Source organism: Cynocephalus volans, chromosome 16 (assembly GCF_027409185.1).
Source record: "Cynocephalus volans isolate mCynVol1 chromosome 16, mCynVol1.pri, whole genome shotgun sequence".
NCBI lineage: Eukaryota > Metazoa > Chordata > Mammalia > Dermoptera > Cynocephalidae > Cynocephalus > Cynocephalus volans.
The window spans coordinates 38,641,952-38,661,489 of NC_084475.1; the positions used below are offsets into that span (position 1 = coordinate 38,641,952).

The following is a 19,538-nucleotide window of genomic DNA, read 5'->3' on the forward strand; positions in this document are numbered from 1 at the left end:
CTAATACTTGACCAAAATCAAGATTTTTACACAACCTTAACTCCAAGTGGTTACACATATTCTAATCAGTAATTTATTTTTTTTTATTTATTTATTTATTTTTGCTTGGAGAGTTTTAAATGCATTTTCTTACAGGTTTATTTCAGTGGTTAGAGATCTATATTCCACTTACTCCACTCCCTTTTTTTTTCTATCCTATAGATAGAAAAATTAAAATTTTATGTGACATGTATTATAAAATGACCCCAGAAGGTTTTAAATATTACAGTAATGTGGAACCAAAAAAAGAAAGTAGCACAATGACAGAAAGTGACATCGCAGGTTAACAGGCATCTCTAAGGTCATCTGAATTCCCTCATTGTTAACCTCTCACTCCTTATGGAGACTTATATATTTAAAATAGGCTAACGTTATAAAAAATAATAATAATAATAATTACTTCTTTCATCAGCCTACAACTTCACCCTTTGCAAATGGTGATTACACGTACTTTCATATTATTCTTCTCAAAAACCTAGCAAGAGGTCAAGGTAGTTACTATTATTCTCTTTTCTACAGATGAGAAGCTGAAGCTCAAAGACATGAAATAATTTGCTGGATATTATCCAGCAGTAAAGAGATGGGTGAAAGACTTGGATTTTCTGACTTCACTTCAATGCCCAGGCCTTTTTTTGCATGTCAAAAAGGATTGAAATCAAACATTCTTTAGGGTTTAATATAGGGAGAAAATTATTTATTTGATTAATATACCACCAGCCATTTTTTTTGCATTGTCATTGAGCAAAGGACGGGGCCTCAAGTAAAAATTCCCCCTTGATGGATAAGTTTTAAATGCAGTTTTACCCACTGGCAAAGTTTTGTAGTTGAAGACGGCTTCTCAGGGAAGGGAGCCATACCTGGATGAGCACACCAGGAATATTTAACATGCAGGAAGTGATGTGAAAAAGAGGGGAACACTGAAAGGAGTAAGGGAGATACCAAAGACAAACTCTGCTCACAACACATTTCTATTGAGATATGGGCCTGATAGCTATAAAATGTTCCATGTTCAGCTTTGATCCCTTGTCTGCAGAGCAAAAAACTGTACATACTTATGAAAAGTCCTCCTTTTTCAAGGAGGCTATAGTTTTGAACTACCATAGCTATGAGAAGCAATATCAATATATCATTTGCTTTGCCAAGGGTTTTGGGGAAGCAATCGTAGCATTTATACTGCTGCCTAAGGTTTTTTCACTGAATTTCTTGCCTTGGGCCACAAGTTTGCAGCTCTATTTATAGACTAGGGTCATTTGGTTATTTTATAGATGCATGTGGACGTTTTGAATAAATCAAATAAATGCCTCCAGAAATTCGAAGCCAACAGGGTCACTACAATGTAGCTTCTGCTAAAATGAAAGTTGGGACTTGAGAGGGAAACAGGAAACAATTCTCTAGAAGCTCACAGGATTAGACCACTACACAAGAAAAAGAATATTATTTCAAGGATGATACTAAAAAGCATGTATTACATTCTTGAGAAAAAAGAAACGGCAGCAAATATTTGACTACAAAGCATAACACAAAAATACAAATTTGTAGTATATTGGCCACAACCATTGGTCCTTCCTTTGTTTACAACCATTGGTCCTTCCTTTGTTTACAGTCTGTTTCCCTGAATGAACACTGTGGAGGCCAGAACTTTGTTCACCATTAAATCCCCAGGCACTACATAGCTCCGTATATTGCCTATATTAGGTGTTCCATAAATGTTATTAAATGAATGAATAAATACATAAATTGTCATTGTGGAAGTAAACTTAGCACTTGAAAGAGCCTCACTGAATAAATACATACATATAATATAAATTGCTTTTACATGGTACAATACATAGCATATATGCTATTGCTGTTCAGTTCTGTCCTTGTCATTATGACAGGTTTGACAATATCACCTCTCTTCATAAGTAGCTGTCGTTTATCCTGGACCACTACTATCCCTAGTCCATGCTTGCAAGAGGAGAATTTTTCATGTTGAATTTCATAACCACAGATGCAGTTTATAAAGCAGTAATATGAAATGGAACATGGTTTAATATATAAACATATATTTAAATCTTTCATACCAAACTCTTTTCTGCTCCAAGCATTTTTCAAGCAAGGTCAATGATAGTTGAGGAAGAGGAGACAATCATATGCTTGGTGGAATTTGCTAGGATGTGGTGCCCAGTAGGCCAGCCCCACTAACTCTTCCATAATACACTCTTCCCACTGACTCTTACTCTATTACGGGGCCTGAAATCCATGATTAGAGTCACCAAACATTGTTACCTCCAATGAAAATATCTCTGAGAAGTAAAATATTAGAGTGGGGTCTGTGAGGGGCTCTGATTGTTTTCCTCTACTTAGGTAAGGGAGATTCCTTCAACAAAGAAAAGTTTAATTGGGGTTGGGGGTCAGGGGAGAAAATTTTGATGCTAAGATCCCACATAAGGATATCAAAAGACATGGAAGACGTTTAAGCAGAGTATGAGGTAGGTCACAGCTGTCTGGGTAAGCAGGTATAAAAGAGTGAAAAAAAAAAAAACGTGGACAGAGGCACTGGTTCAAATCCCACCTCTACCATATATGTATTTATATGACACCAACAAATTGCTCAACTGCTCTGTTTGCCTAGGACAGAGATAGAAGGGAGAAAATAAATTTTCACTTATTTAGAAATGATGCATGAGCATGGCCATGATTTTTATGTAATCTTGTAATATTTAAGTGTCTTATGAGACAAAGACTTAGTTTTGATCAGTTTAATTTTTTTCAATAAAGTTTTTGGTCACAGGAGTCACATCAAGGCTATATAACTCCAAATGAATTTGACAACAGAGAAGGAACAATTTTTATATGGAATTTAAAAAATCAAAAAAGCCACCCAGCACTAGCTAGAAACAGGTCCTTGTCATCATCAACTTCCAATTTTCCTATTAGTTAAAAACAGATATTTGCCCTCATTTTGTAGACAAGATTGCTGAAACTAACAATATGGGCAAGATGGCATAGTCTAGTTGATTTTAGAACTCAGGTTCCCTTCTATTCAATTTGAGTAATGTATCCCATAAACGCACTCATATTTATTCCAAAAGAGTATTTGACTGGGGTGGGGGTGGGGGTGGAAAGAGATGATAGATGATTCTGTACAATCACTTATATCTCACTGATGCTTTTTCTACCAAGTATTGCCCCAGCGCTGGGAGTGGGGGTAGGAGTCATGCATTGCTTTTGAATTGTCTTGCTTTATTGGCCAATGAGCTTAAACCTCTTGCCAATGAGGTAAACAGCAACCAAAGGTACATCCCAGAGGAAGAGGCCAAAGCCAGGCCACTTTGGTTGGCATAGCATGGATGATTTGGGGGAGGAAAATAGAACTGGTGCCTTGCAGCCACCCTAAATGGCCTCGCTGGGCAAAGCTGAAAAAACCCGTGCTTCCTCTGGAGCTGCCCTATCCAACATGGTCACCAGCAGCAATATGTGGTTACTGAGCACTTGAAGTATGACTAGTGTAAAATGTACACCAGATTTTAAAGACTTACTAACCCCCCAAAAAGACAGAGAATATCTCAATAATCATTTTATATTGGCTATATGTTGACATGCTAATACTTTTAATATATTGGGTTAAATAAAAATATTGTTAAAATTAATTTTACCTGTTCATTTTTTAATATAACTATTAGAAACTTATAAATTATATATATATGGCTGGCCTTGCCTGATGCTGCCAGAAAATTGTTTTATTAAATATACAAATCTATTAATGTACAACTGCAAAACCATATGTGACTGCCCTGTTTTAGGGGGTTATAATGTGACCTTCGCTGCTACTATGCTGGCTTTGTTTGGCTCTTCAACAGGCCTATATAATCCTAATAAAATGGTTAACATTTGTTCTGGGTGTTTCTTTTGGCAGCTGGCCAGTATGGGGTTCTGAACCACTGACCTTGGTGTTATCAGCACCATGTTTCAACCAAGTGAGCTAACCAGCCAGCCCCTTTTATGGGCTTTTTTTTTTTTTTTTGGCAGCTGGGTGGTAAGGGGATCCAAACCCTTGACCTTGGTGTTATCAGCACCACGCAACATTTTTAAAACACTTTTTGTATGTCAGGCATATTCTAAGTGCTTTGTATGTACTAACTAATTTAGTCCTCACACCGATTACACCTCTATTAAAGATGGGAAACAGGAGAGCAGTTGAGTAATTTGTCAGTGGTCACATAAATACATAGATGGCAGAGCTCGGATTTGAAACTTGGCAGAATTATTCGAGAGCCCCATAAGATACACAGCCTCTGTGGAGTCACTAAAAGATGCTGAGTAATTGGACATGCAAAAATTTTCTTCCCCAGTGACCATGGAGACTAAAGCCAACAGAGAAATTACACTGAGGCCTCAGTAATGTAAATGGTATCTCTGACTTTAGTCCAATCAAAGCAATATGGTCAAAAGACTAGAAAATGTCTTAGATTTTTGGAATGTAGTAGTACCTTATCATATGTATAGATGCCTATATTTGTGTCTCTGATTACATTTTAACAGATTGATAAATATCTTGGATATGGGGTCTCAAATAAGACTTTTCTTCATGTTTTCAAAGAGCTTAAAAACTAGGTATGACAATTTTCTCTGGAGGAACTAGTAAATGAGGCAGAGATAGGACATGAAGCATGTCACAGGCTACTCCAGAGAGGTCCTGCTTAGGGTGACTGTGCACTTTCTCTGTCCTGGGCCCTCAGGCAGAAGGCTTTCCCACAGGGAGGCAAGGCCAATTCACCCTCTGCATAGTCAAATAAGAGGTCAGGGACCTTACCTGAGATGTTTCTTCTCTTCTCCTAAGTTAGTTCAGAAAACTGGTTAAAGGATGAATTTTTTCACAGGCCCAAATAACTGCAATAGGTTTCTTCAGTGTCTTTAAGTGGGTGTTATAAATACATTTCAAGCAAGGGGAAAAAATGAACTGCAGTTTATCCATTCTCCACTGAAATTCTTCTCCATGCTCTAATAAATCTTCTCCCAAGACAAACCATGATTATATAGTAGATCGTGACAGTCTCTTTTGGGGCCATTTGTTTTTGCTGTCTTACACAGCTGAAATTTTTTTGGATGAGTGATTATTCTGGCTTTTGAAAAATGAACAGAGAACAACAGATTCTGCCAATTGAGCTGATTCTGCAAGTCGCAAACCCCTCTGCCCACAAAAAAAGGGACAACAGCTGTTTCCCTGTCTTGTTGGCAACATTGATTCACACCTTGAAGTACAAAGAGGCACGCATGTTTCAGAAATATGCTTACACACAAGCTAGGCACGCAACCACCAATCTGAGCCAGTGAGATGACCCAAAGTCCCGTGTCTGTGTCCACTCCTTTTGGTTTGAGGATGTAATCATCTAACATTAGTGTCCATATTAAAACTGCATTTCATCTCTTGCAGATTCTGCATCCTCTAGACATGGAAATAGCCGCAAAATTATATCCAATTCTCAAGTTAATTCCCCTCTTTGATTCCAGAAATCATTGTTTGCTTCCCCAAAGACAAATAAAACTTACGCTTTGAGGACAACCAGAAAGCTGTATCCAATGCACATAATCCCCACAAGAAAATAGGACAGCGGTAACCTGAAATTCATCCATCCAATCGTTCGTTTATTGTCGTAATATCCATAAAAGAGGACAGAATATTGTGCCAAGCCCTAAAATCCAAAAACAAAGCCACTTAACAGATGCTGTGTAGAGCAACCCAAAGAAAAAGATCAGCTCTTAAGAGGAATGACAAAATGACATTAATTTCCAAACTTGGGTCATGGCACTAACGTGAGCCCTATTGTTTTGTTCCATGGAGTGAATGTGTCAACTGTCATATTGATTGGCAGCTTTGGGTTTATTAGAAATCAGTGACATCTAAATAGACAAAATTTTTAAGGAAATAGAGGCTTGCTCAACTGTGGAGCTATTACCATGAAATGCCCATTGATTCAAACATCAAAACACATTACATGGTGTCATCAGATTTACAATTTTAAGAGCTTCCTTGATATAAAGAGGATTAGGGAGGGGGGATCTGAACTGTGCTTACTCCAAACGCTGTGGCAGGTTTTCATTTCCAGTCACCTGAGACATAATTAGATTGATTCTCCTTAAACCACAGAGGCTGCATCTCAGTTCCCACTTAGTAAAACCAAGAGCAGGTGAGATGATATTGGAACCAATCCACACAATCTTCTACTCATCAAGACTGTCATAGCGTTCCCCCACAGCAAGCATGTTTCTTTGTGCATTGTGTTCTCTTTCTTAAACATTATCCACTGGGGCTGGAATCACATCTCCCAAAGCCACCTGAATGATCCCTCTTTATACGTGGAACATTGGCATATTCTGTTGCTCCTTCCTTTATAATATTCATCTTTCTCTCCTTCTCACATTCACTATGTTTTTCACTCTCAGCATAGAAACATTGTTTCCATATGATTAAATATCCTCTCCCCAGCTCCTCTCTGACTTCTCTGGCAATAATTTAAAATTACTATGCTTTTTGAAATGAGAAAATAATAACTTGCCAGCGTGGGGCTTCCTCTTGAGATCAGGTGAGACATTCCTGAATCTTAGAAAATCTAATTGGTGGCCTTTAACAGCATTTATACCAACTCAGGGACTTTGAAACTCACAACTGAAGAAGGGGGGAGAAGTGAGGGAAAGGGGGACCTGGAAGAGGAAGGGGAGGAAATGACTTGGACGCTAATTCCTAGGGGAAGAACTAAGAGAAGTAATTTAGAAAATTGCCTTAGACGAAGATCATGCCTAGCTCAAATCAGAGGCTAACGGAGATCTGAAAAAAATATTCTTTTCAAAATGTGTGGCAAATTCATTTTTTAATACTCTGTAAGAACTAGCAGGAAATAAAACTTCAAGAAAATTTCAGAGAAGCCTGTGTGCTTAACTAGGGATGGGATGAGATGAAAGGCTTGTAGGTAAATACTGCAGTGTTGAGCTTCCTTGTGCTACACTGGCCTGTATTCGGTTTGAAAAAAAAAATAGATTCAACCTGTAATGGTTAATTTTATGTGTCAACTTGAGTGGGTCATGGGGTGTTCAGATTAAACACTGTTTCTGGGTGTGTCTGTGAGGGTGTTTCTGGGTGAAATTAGCATTTGAATAGGTGGATTTAGTAAATTGCCTTTCCAGTGTGGGTGGGCATCATGCAATCCATTGAGAGACTGAATAGAACAAAAGGAAGAAAGAGGAATTTGCCCCTTTTTTTCCTGCCTCCCTGTCTGAGCTGGAACATCTCATCACATCTCTCCCGGCTTCTCCACACACACCTCTGGCTCTCCTGGTCTCAAGGCTTTAGACTCAGACTGAATCACAACACTAGCTTCCCTGTTCTCCAGCTTGCAGACGGCAGCTTGTGAGACTTCTCAGCCTCCATAATCGTGTGAGCCAATACTTCAAAATAAATCTCCTTTTATATATATAATAAATCTACTGTTTATATTGATTTATAAATTATATAAAATATATAAAGATTTATAGACATAAATATAAATAAATAAATAAATCATGTAAATTATGTAGAATACACACACACACACACACACATATCCTATTGATTATGTTTCTTTGGAGAACCCTGACTAATATACAACCCAAAAGAACATTCGGGGCTAAATAACTAGTAGAAACCTCATATAAGGGAAGCAGGTGGGTTACCCTTATGTCCAAGAAGAAATCAGATAGGCATGGATCGAACAACCACCCAAGATCCAGAAATCTTTACCCCAGGAGAACACGCTTTGGCAGGATTTCCCACTCCTGGTTTTATGACATCTTGTTTCACATTCATCTAGTTAAGGTCTCTGCTTCTTCTCAGCTGTGTTAAATTCAATGTCCTTCTACCCTGTCCTGAACTTTCATGCCTGTCCCTCTGTCCCAAGGTGACAATAACAGAACCTGATAAGTGTAGACAGTTGGCCTCTTGTTTGGTTTAAAGGTTATATCCTGAACTTTTTATTTCTTTCCCATGAGACAACATGTATTATTTTCCAAACTCCTTTGTTTTTCCCAGCAACTGATCCTTACCACATTTCCTTGCCACAGTCCTGACACTCTGTAATAACAAATGCAGCAATAATATCAATTGAAAAATTTTCTTGAATATTTAGCACTTGCTGAACACCTTACTTTATCTCACAGAATCCTCAGAAGAACCTTATGAAGTTGCTACTATTCGCAGCAATCATCTTCTCCCACTCTTCATGTTTCCTTCCATATGGAGAAGATGCATACGTGTAACGGTCCCAGCCACCGTCCATGCCTCAGTCTAGCCCTGGGGAGGAGAAACTAATCTGATAGTAGAGCACAGATGAAGAAATGGGGACCCCTCTTCCTCCTATTGAGAGAGCGCATGCTGTGCTCTGCCCCTGCAAGGGGAAGCCTGCCCTGGTAGAAAGGTCTGGCTGTGAAGCTCACTTGTCCATAAAGAGACACCACCTTCCTTATCATCGGCTTTAACAATAATAAAGGTGGCGTATTGACCTCCACCTGCATATCCTTTGCTTTATTTCTGGTTAGCTCACAGCTTGTCCCTGCCCCTTGCATACACACAAAGATTCAACAGCCATTATACCTATATCTATTTTACAGATAAAAACTGAGTTTTAAAGAGGTTAAGTTACATGTCCAAACACACTTAGCTAATAAATGACAGATTCTGAACTTCAGCTGGGTCTGTCTAATTCAAATCCCATATACTTAACCAGCATGCTGCACTGCTTCTCCCGTTCCTTCTTTGTCTCCCAAGATTTGTATCATTCTAGTGACAGACCTCCCCAGTAAACGACAAAAGAAACTCTACCAACCCAGCATGGACTTCGATCCATAACTCTGGGTCAGTCCCTCGTGGTGCCAGGGTCTCTTGAAAAGAACCCTGGACATCACTTCTGAAAAGATTTCAGAGGGCCTCATCTCCATATTCATAAATATTGCCACCTGACATCTTTTTCTAATTCATAATGGCAGTACTAGGATTAAAAGGCACCCCAAAAATAAAGTGAAAGGAGAAAGTAGATATATAACAAGCACCTGGTGAGCTTGTTAGGTTAGCACAATAGCTACTGGGGCAGCTGGCTCATCTGGTGTATGTACCATTCAACATATGTGCGATGACTGGCACTTCACAAATATTAGATCACAACCAAAGAGGGGAGGGACAGTTCCGCTTTGATTGGGGCAGAGGGATCCTGATTATTTCACAAATGTTTCTTCAGTGTGCATTATTACTATATATGCAATCAAGTGTGTAAATGAAAGACATACTATTAAAGAGGATGGTTTTTTTAAACCATATTAAAGAGATATTTAAAAAAAAAAACAAAAAATATCCAATCCATCTTAGTAGCATATTGATGGGTGGCTTTACATACGAGTTGAAAGGCTTGGAAGGGGAACACCGTCCCCTTCCACTCAGTGGGCATGCTACACTCCACACGTCTTTCTCCTTCCCTAAAACGACATCAGCAGACATCCGGAAGTGACTGAAATAGCAATGGCTCCGAGCCTCGCCAAGGTTCTATTCAGTTTCCATGTCAGCGCTCACCGCTTTCCCTGTGGGAGCACTCTCCCATCCCAAAATCTGTGACAGAGGAACCATGGCCAGAGCCAAGTTTCAAATGAGCACAGAAAATTCCTGTCCAATTCTGGGGTTCCATGCTTGCATGTCATCTGTTAAGACTCCAATTTCTGTTCAAATGCTGCAGATGGTCTACTCCCTAGTCACCAACACATTTCCCCCAAGAAAAAGAATTTTCGATTACGTGGTCACTAGAAATCTAGTCGTGCATGTATTTATCTAACTGACATTTATTGAGAACTTACTATTTGCCAAATACTATACCTAGATGGAGTAGAACACTGAATTACAGAGGTCTCCAAAAGAGTTCTGCATACCAAATGTTCCCTTCATAAGTATTTGTCACCTGAAATTATATCAGAACTCCAACCCTTTGGTGTTTCTCATAATTACAAATAAATACTCAGTGTGAAAGACAACGCTCTAGCCCCAGGATGGTGAATGAGTTTCGTTATCCTTAGCATCTCTTTTTAATTCATAGGAACTGTCAGACCATTATTTTGAAAACAATCACTAACTCAAAACTGGTGAAAAATGAAGATATAATTTAAGAAGCATGTCTGCTGAGGGTTTATGAGGGGGAGGTGGGCCCGCAGGAGTCCAGTCGGGTATGTTTCTACTTTTCCCTAATGGTCATTTACACCTTCATGTTAAAGAAGCTTTCAAATGTGCCTGCAAGGCAGGGAATGATATCATTTACTATCTCATAGAGTGGGACACAGGAGGGAAACAAGCAGTGAAAAGGCTAATGACACCCAAAGCAAACCGCAACTAATGTCACAGGAACAGCAGCCAGCCTGGCACTTCTGGGCTCCGTGGTGAGACCAGCCTGTCCTCTCGCCTCTGAGTTTCTTTCCTTTTGCTCCATCCCAGACTCAGAGATGTGAAACAGATGCTGTACAGCTCTCAGTAGGGAGAGTGTAAATTACAAAGAGGAAGCTGGGCTGCCCCTTTGCAGATCTTCTAATTTTCAGTAGAGGGAACAAAGCTGTATCGAGGACTGTAGACGGCGACCTCTGCCCCTCAGAAAGCTGTGAAGCAGACAGTTTCTTTTGGTGCCCATCCATGCAACAGTGCCCTTACCCTTCTGCCTCCTGCCCAGACAGGGGACACTGCTGCTGCCCCATTCCCTTTCTGGCGGGGGGTGCCATGCTCTCAGCGTCACGGCTCCTTCTTCCTATTTTCTTGTCCCTCCAATGAATGGGCATTATCCTGAGCTAAGTACCATGAGTAGGTATTTTTTAAATGGAACATTTATTAAATGTCTACCATGTGCCAGGCATTGTGCTAACACTTTATGTACACAATCCCATTTATTTTTTATATCAGCCTGCTAGGTAGTAGCACATTCAAAAAAGTTCCCCCAAACCTGCTCCTTCAGCCTGTCTCTACCACCAAGCCACCCAGTCATCCCAGTCAGAAACCTAGATATTTTCATTCTTTCCATTTTCATTCATAGCCCACATCCATTCACTTGCTAAGTCCTGTGGTTTCTGCCTCATTAACATACCTGATACCGATTCCTTCTCTGTGCACGGCTGCCATGTACAGGCCCCTCTGCCCCCATCTCACACCAAGTCCAATCAAGCCCGTATCTAATTCACAGGGAGTCTTCTACAGCATAACTCTGACCATATTTCTATCCTGCTTCAAAACCCGTTGTGCTCTCTACTGCTTATAGGATGAAGTCTGGCTCTAGCATAATAAAATTGTCCTCTCTGATTTGACCCTTTTATGTGTGTTTGTCTGTTATTTTGTATGACAGGCTCATCTTTTTCTGGGCTCCTTTCCTTTTAAATAAGAATTTTGCTGAATCACTCACAGGTATTGAGCACATAGCACCTTTTCACGCCTTCATCCCTTTGTATACAGTGATATCCTTGCTTGGAATACTGTTCCCAGCTGCCTTCCCCACTCCAGAGCCTAGTCTATTCCTACTCTTTAAAACCAGTTCAAGATACCTCTTTTACTGACCTTTCAACCAGAGCTGATTGTTATAGGGAAAATGAACGCTCGCTCATTTATTTCTGTTGGAATTTCTCCAGGAGCAGAGCTCCTCCAGGTAGAATGCCCCTCAGCCCTTCTCTGTGCCTTCACTCAAATCCGCCCAAGCAGAGGTATAGGAACGTCTCTGCTTGGTTAATTGGGAATGAATTAACTGAGCTGGCCCAGCCCAAGCATAACTTTCTTCCTCAAGGAAATAAGCTGCCCCCAGGATAAACTGGCCTAATCTGGGGTTCTATATTAGCAGGGCCATTTGGCTAAAGGTCCCAGATTGGTCCTCCAATTTGGCCTCTATTAGTAATGAGTGTATAATTTTGGCATCCATCTGCCCCACCTTTTCCCTCCTTTTCAGGACTCCAGTAAACCCCACACTGAACTTCACCTCCATTGTGTCTCTATGTGCCTAAGACGTGTTAGCTTGAGATCATCACATTGTATGGGAATTGTCGGTTTGCTCATGTAATTAAACCATTCTGTGCCTGTGGGCAGGGGATATGTGTTAGTTGTCTTTGTATTCCCATCTGACATTCGATTTATGTTTATAGGATGACTCACTGAACAAAGAAATCACTTCTGGTGATTATTAATAATCCTCAATTAAATTAAGCTCCCTCAGATGGTCATCTACACCACTCTTCTGCTATCTGCCATCCATTCTAATAACATTGAGTAATTCACTCAAGACAGTAATATGACAAAATAATCTTATGTTAGGATTTAATAACTCAAAACACTGAAAAAGTGTCTGAGAGACACTAAAGCTAAAAAAACTCTTTAATTTTTTTCTAACTGCCTAAAACTCACAAAACAAGATAATCTCAGTGCTATAAAAAAAAAATGGTCATCTTTTGTTTCACAAGGTAGATATTAAAAGCATTATATTATGGGGCTTTGTTTGTTGGCTGACTTCTGGACCTGACCCTGGCTCTTTAAAGTCATTCAGAATGAAGCTTTATGAATTCATAAATGAAATGAGATGTGTGTGGTCACCTAGACACAGCCTGCACTAGGAAGCGCCTTAGTATTATCTATTTAAAAAGAAATTTCTAAATAAATCAACATTTTTAAAATGTAGAGAAAATATAGCAACTACTTAGAAAAAATGAATTGAGTTCAGAAAATGTTAATCCCATATAAGCAGCATACGTTTTATTTCAAATATTTAAGATTAGTGAATGTAATTAATTTCAAGTATTATTTACAAACAAATATGTCTATTGAAGATGCTCACGCATAGGGTAGTTTTTACTGAATTGCTTTCAAATGTTTGTAAATTTAAGTAATCTATTTGTCACAGCAGACTTGTGATCTGGTGCTGTGTGTTTAAATTATAGAATATAATTTAATAGGTTGTGAGGTTTTAATTTAATTTAATGGCTCAGCCTTTGATCTATGAGGTTGGCAGCCAATATTTAGAATCAGAAAATTCCTACAAGGTAAATTTAGCTCTTCCAAACAATCGTAACTACTAACCTGGACGTATTGATAGGGTCCTCATTGATCTCACATTCATCTTGCTCTTCTTCCATCTGTCAACCTTTTCAAAATCCAAGTCTGATAGTCACTACCCACATACCACCCACTTAAATTACTTCCAGTTGCTCTGAGAAGAAATAATTATCATGGTCTATGTTTTAGAGGATTCTACATGGTTTGATACCCTCTTATCTCTGCAATGCCACGTGTCCCTGATTCGCCTTCAAGTTCTGAGCTCTAGTCTCACTGGCCTTCACTCAGTCCATTGAATAAGGCAACCTGCCTTCACCATGGGGTCTTTGTACTTGCTGTTCTCACAGCCTAGAATGCCTCTCCCTTCACTTAAATTAGAAGCTCTTACTGACTCTACAGAGCCCAATTTGAATGTTACTTTATCAGAAAAAACTTTTTCTATTATCCATCCTCTTCCTTTAGGCCCTAAACCATGGGCTATGGTGAATGTGTCCCCTAAAAAGCATGTGTTGGAAACTTAATCCCCAATACAACAGTGCTGGGAGGTGGGGCCTGACGGAAGGTGTTTGGGTCACGAGGGTTCCACCCTCGTGAATGGATTAATGCTGATTATGAGAGGGCTTGAGGCTGCAAGTTCTACCTCTTGACCTTTTCTCTTCTTCTCTTTGCCCTTCCACTATGGGACAACACAGCAAGAAGGCCCTCACCAGATGCAGCCCCTCCTGGATCTTTGACTCCCCAGCATCTAGAACAATAAGCCAATACATTTCTGTTAATTATAAATTACCAAGACTCAGGTATTCTGTTACAGCAGCAAAAACAAACACTTTGTCAGGTTTCCTGCAGTGAGTTCCCCTAATGCTATATATAACTTAATATATGTAAGTTTTAATATATATATACATTATATTAATATAATGTATATATATACCTTTCTTTCATAGCACTTGGCACAGTTACAATTACATTTATTTTTGTGATGGTCTGACTATTCCTCTAGATTTTATATTCCTAAAGGTAGAGACCTTGTTGTGTTTTTTTCACTTTTGCTTAATGCCTGGCACCTGGAAAATGCTCAATAACTATTCACCAAATTGAGGAAAAGACTCCTTTCTGTAGTCACATTCAAAGAAGGTATGCTGTTTTCATATCGTGCGTATGACATTAGGTTCATAGGCATCCCAAATATTTGCAAAAAGAAAGCTCATCTGTGGTTTGGCCAGGCATAGCTCGAGGGAAATGATAAAAATTGGAATTTGTTGCTAACGCAAAGAAGCAGTATGGGACTTAAGGCTCTATGATCAATTCCCCACATTTAAGATATCAAGAAAGATAAAAGCAGACCGAGGAATATCTCTTACCACAAACTACAGCTGTGTCATAAAGAAGTCCAGAAGTAGGTTAGAAAGCCTATGAAGCAAGAGAAAGAATCTCGGACTTTGAATAGAATATGAGATACCTCTTCTTTCAATCAAATGAGTCTACTGAACCAGAAGAATCTGCACTGGACATTGAGGCAGGAAAGCAAACATGAGGGTTGGGGATGAACAGCTCTTAGATATCACCAATCCCAGCACCACATGCCTGGGAAGCACCCCACCCTTGCTCAGGGAAGTTTTCAAAGGAATCTTTCTACATACACAGATGAGAGGCTCTTCACCCTTTCCAGCCTTATGATCTTTGTTCCTAAGGGAACAGCTATATCTGTAGGTGGACTTGGAAATTTAAAGCCTGCATTTGTCCCCAAGAGGCTTACCGGTCTGGCTTGAGGTCATGTTACCAAAAGATTATTTATGATCTAAGAGTTCTGTTTCTGCTGACCCAGCACTGGGCTAGGCTCAAACATTGGTTGTGGCAAAGAGGTCATGGTGGCTGTGTTTGAAACCTTAACCGGCTACCCTTTTTTGTTTGTTTTTTTAAAATGTCCATCGATGGATGACTGGATAAGGAAAATGTGGTATATATACACAACTGAATACTACTCAGCCATAAAAAGAATGAAATTCTGCCATTTGCAGCAACTTGGATAAGCCTGGAGAAAATTATCTTCAGTGAAACAACCCAGATGCAGAAAGAGAAATACCACATATTCTCACTCATAAGCTGGAGCTGAATCCATAAATAAACAAATAAACAATAATGAGAGACAGAGAATGAGAAAGAATGAAACAACGATCATAAAAACACATTGAACTTTTAGGAGAAAAGAAAAAAACTGCGTTTACTAGAGGTGGAAAAGGGGAAGCGGGGGGGGGCATTAACAAGAAATTGGTTAACAGACACAAAGAATGATTGTAATGATGAACAAGCTAATTATCCTGATCTAACCATCACACATTGTACACAACTATTGAAAATCAACTTTGCACTCTACATATATGTATAATAAGCTATCTTTTAAAAAATAAAAGAAATTAAAAAAAAAAAACTTTGAGGTCTTCAAAAACATAAATAAATAAATAAAGTGGGGGGATAGTTGGCTGGTTGGCTCAGTTGGCTAAAGCATGGTGTTATAACACCAAGGGCAAAGGGTTCAGATCCCTGTACTGGCCAGCCACCAAAAATAAATGACTGACTGACTGACTGAATGAATGAATGAATGAATGAATGAATAAATAAATAAATAAATAAGTGAGTAAGTAAATAAATAAATAAGTAAGTAAATAAGTAAGTAAGTAAGTAAATAAATAAATAAATAAGTAAGTAAATAAATAAATAAATAAATAGAGGAGCCAAGTCATGTTTTCAAGGTCCACAGACCTCTGTAGCAACCATAGAGGTGTGTTGCTCAAATCTCCTTTGAGAGACAGCCTCTACCTGCCACCCCTTTGGATCCACCAGAATGGATAATAATGTTTTCATATTGAGGTCACACACACCCCCAGACTGTCCCTAGACAATAACTGAACATGGAGGGGGATACTAGAGGTTGGTTACTGTTAACCAATATGACATTTCTCCAGCAGAAGTACTTTGTTTAGAGACTCACCATTAGCCTGGCCAAGACTTTTTCAGAACTGCAGTGGAAGCTGACACTCTTCCTACCAAATCCTTCTTTCCCTCTCTCTTTCAAGGTATCAGACCTGCATTACTGCCTAAGGGCTTTCCTCACCTACTCCTGCTCCCTCTCCGCTTTGTCCTTCACAGGCATTCTCTTGCCCCTGATATATCCTGCATGTGATATTGCTTTGACGTCTACCTCTCAGGAAACCTGAAATGATTCACCCCTTCAAAAGAATTCCCTGAAAATAAAGGTGCATTTGAACTACTGAAATACTCCTCAAAGAAAATATGTTACTCCATGTGTTGGTCAAAAAAATATCTCTCCTAAATGTGGCCAATACAGTAAGAGATAAAACAAACTCAAGAGAGCTGAGATATGTTCCAGAGGAGATGCCCTTACTTTGGAAGATCATTACTTTAAAGGAACTAAATTCCTGTTTCTTAACATACAGAATGTCTCTGATGACTCTCCTTTGAGGACAAACTTCAAAAATAAGATGTGAAGTTACCAGGACAGAAGGAATAGACTGCGGATGATATGTTAGAGTTAAACAATTAATGTCGGCGGGATTTTAGGTAGTATTTCAGTGCTTCCCTTAATTATATGTGCTGTTTTTAGCAAATTAACTAACCTCTCTGAGTTTCAATTCCCCAAACCATACAAATATTAACAGTCTCCATCTTGAAGTGTTGTTATGAAGATAAAATTTAATGCATGTGCCTGCTTAAGTCACAGTAGGTGTTCTCTCTTCTCCCCTGACCCTTCTAAAGTTCCCCCAACATCCCACATCTATAGGGACCAACAGAAAAGGGGGAGCAAAGTAGACCCACCAATTTCCACAAGCAATATACAAGATGTTCTCAAGCCAAAAAGCTAAAGGAATTTCATCATTACCCATATGATCTCACCGTCTGACATCACTCGAGCTACTTCCAAATTCCGCCTCAGTTCCTCTCGCTTCCTCCTCACAAGAATGTAAAAACTGCACAGTCCTTTCCCCTTGATCATTCTTACATCGTCCTTGTGTCTCCAAGTATCTTGCCAACAAAGGCATCCTTTTCTTACTGACTTAAACTCATTCTTCTAATTTGACTAATTCATATGATCCCATTTCTACCAATTTCATGCATAGAATACATAATAGGTAATCTCTCTATTTCTTATGATTTTAATAAAATAGATTTCCCTCCTTGTCAGTAAGATCTACTACTAGGCACTCAATAAAAGGACCAAAAACATGATGCTTTGTAAAGGGTAAATTCTGACCTGGAGAAACCATAAGACTGGCTGAGCTGACCTTGCACATTTCAGATGGTACTTGTCTACTATTAAAGAGAATACGGATGAGTTGTGAAACGTGTTTATAAGTGAGCACTGAGCTTCCATGGGGGTGAAGAGGAGGGTCTAAGGTTTTCAGACAAAATTCAACAGATTAGTAGTTCCTCATAACCTTCCCCTCCTCTACCCCAAAGGTTTTCTGACCCTTCCTATCTAATAGGCTCCTCTACCACAAGAGGTCATGCTTGCATCTCTTCTTACAGTGTTCTAGACATGCAGACTTTTCATCTTTTTCTGCTTCTCTTCACCTGCATCTATAAAAAATGACTTAGCTAAGCTGGAGCATTAACCTTCTTAGAAGAAACAAATCAACCCATGACCCGATTGGACTGATCAGGTGCCAAAGTCGTCTCTGTCCTGGGCCTGAAACATGTCTTTTTCTCCTGGCATCTCTGGGCTGTTTAGAAGCCAGAATTCTGTTTTCAGATAGCTAAAAAATGTTTCATCAATGGTTTCCTCCATGATGCCATGATAGGTGGAATATTGGGCTATCTGCTTTGATCATCTTATAAAACACAGCGGGCACCTCTATGAGGTCACCGTTAAGAGGATCAGATATAGAACTCAGGCAATATATATGATTTTTATTGTCTAGTTCAAAAAAGAAAATTAAAAGAAACAAAAACAGAACATTGCTGACCAACCAAAGCAAAACATAATAATAATTTTCAAAGCATAATTTTCCTTCATGAATATTTTAATAAATTATGTCATATTTAAATGATTTTTTTAAAAAACCTCAGGCAAGAAGAAACATGAAACCTGTCCTTCTATTTGAGAAGCTGATTTGGGAATCGCAAGTTTGTTATGAAAGGTGCAAATGGGATCCAACTGCTTCAACTCTGGCTCCCCTCGTGAGCTAGATGTAGCATTAAACAGAACAGTCAGTGAGAATGCTGCTGGAAATTACAACAGGAAAATTACTGCTAGGATACAGACATGGAAAGAACACTGGATTAGGAGCCTCTCATTAGCCATAAGACCTGAACGTGCTTCCGCAACTCAAAGTTTCCCTAACTTTATAATGTGGGACATGAGATGAAAGATCTCTAAGGGCGCTTCAATCTCCAAAATTATCTTATTTCTGTGAATTCCCGGTATAAAATTGTAGTCATCTCAGGGGCTCCTGGAAGCATATGTACAGGCAGCTTGTTCTAGGCTAAGGACAAAGCTCTCAGACAGACTGGGTGAGAATCTTAGTCCCACCATTTACCGTCTATGGAACTTGGGGGGAAATATTAAATCCCACCAAATTTCAGGCTTCCCATGTGTAAATTAGGGAAGATCAACTAGACTTCGTTTTCCTTCCACATATGCTTTTCTTATTGTATTAAATACTAATGTGTTAAGGAGGAACTCTCTACCCATTCTATTGGAGTTCCTAAGGGGACAGTTCACAGCTGTCTGTGGCATCTGAGGCCTCCCAGCCACACAGGATATAAGACACAAGAAAATTTGAATTCAGACAGCCTCTTCTCCTCTACTGCAGAGGAGACCATGTCCTGACCAAGACAGCACCTCCTTTGAATCTGTAATGTCTATTACTGGTGACCATTTGGCTTTATTCTTCTGGATTCTTACAATGAGACAAAATTCCATATATTTCAAACTAAGTTTTATACAATTTTTTCCCTTGTAGTTGTTATCTTAAGTTTTATAATTGAAAGCTCTATACTCTTTCTTAAATTTACTTGTAAGATTATTTTGACCCTAATATAAAGAGTGTCCTCAATCGTTTGGTTATTCTAGGATGGAAGAACTCCCTTTTCTTACAAAAATTGAAAAAAGGAAAGTCCCTAACATGGATTAAACTACCTTTCCCTGCCAAATTTAGCATAAAATTATTGCAAAAAACAAAGACAAAGCTTTTCAAACAATAAAACTTGTGCATCACATAAAATTTCTTAAAGCAGCAATATTACCTTCTCTGCAAAAACAACCATATTCAATGAATAATTTGATAATCCTATCACTCTTTTCCCCGAATCCTTCAGTGACTTCTTATTAAGGTCAGAAAGTCTTTATTGATTATTTATTTACTTAATATATAAAAGAGCTTTCATTACCTTGCCTCTACCACAAATCTGGCCTTATCTA

At 39.0% G+C, this 19,538-nt stretch overlaps 1 protein-coding gene across 1 annotated transcript in view; it reads right to left on the reverse strand.

The window, feature by feature from the left end:
* Window positions 1–19,538, reverse strand: part of TMC1 (transmembrane channel like 1) — a 188,278-nt gene that overhangs the window by 51,692 nt on the left and 117,048 nt on the right. Inside the window, exon 9 of the mRNA XM_063080407.1 lies at window positions 5,572–5,714. Within this exon, the coding sequence (XP_062936477.1) occupies window positions 5,572–5,714 (143 nt within the window). The remainder of the gene's footprint in view (window positions 1–5,571; window positions 5,715–19,538) is intronic.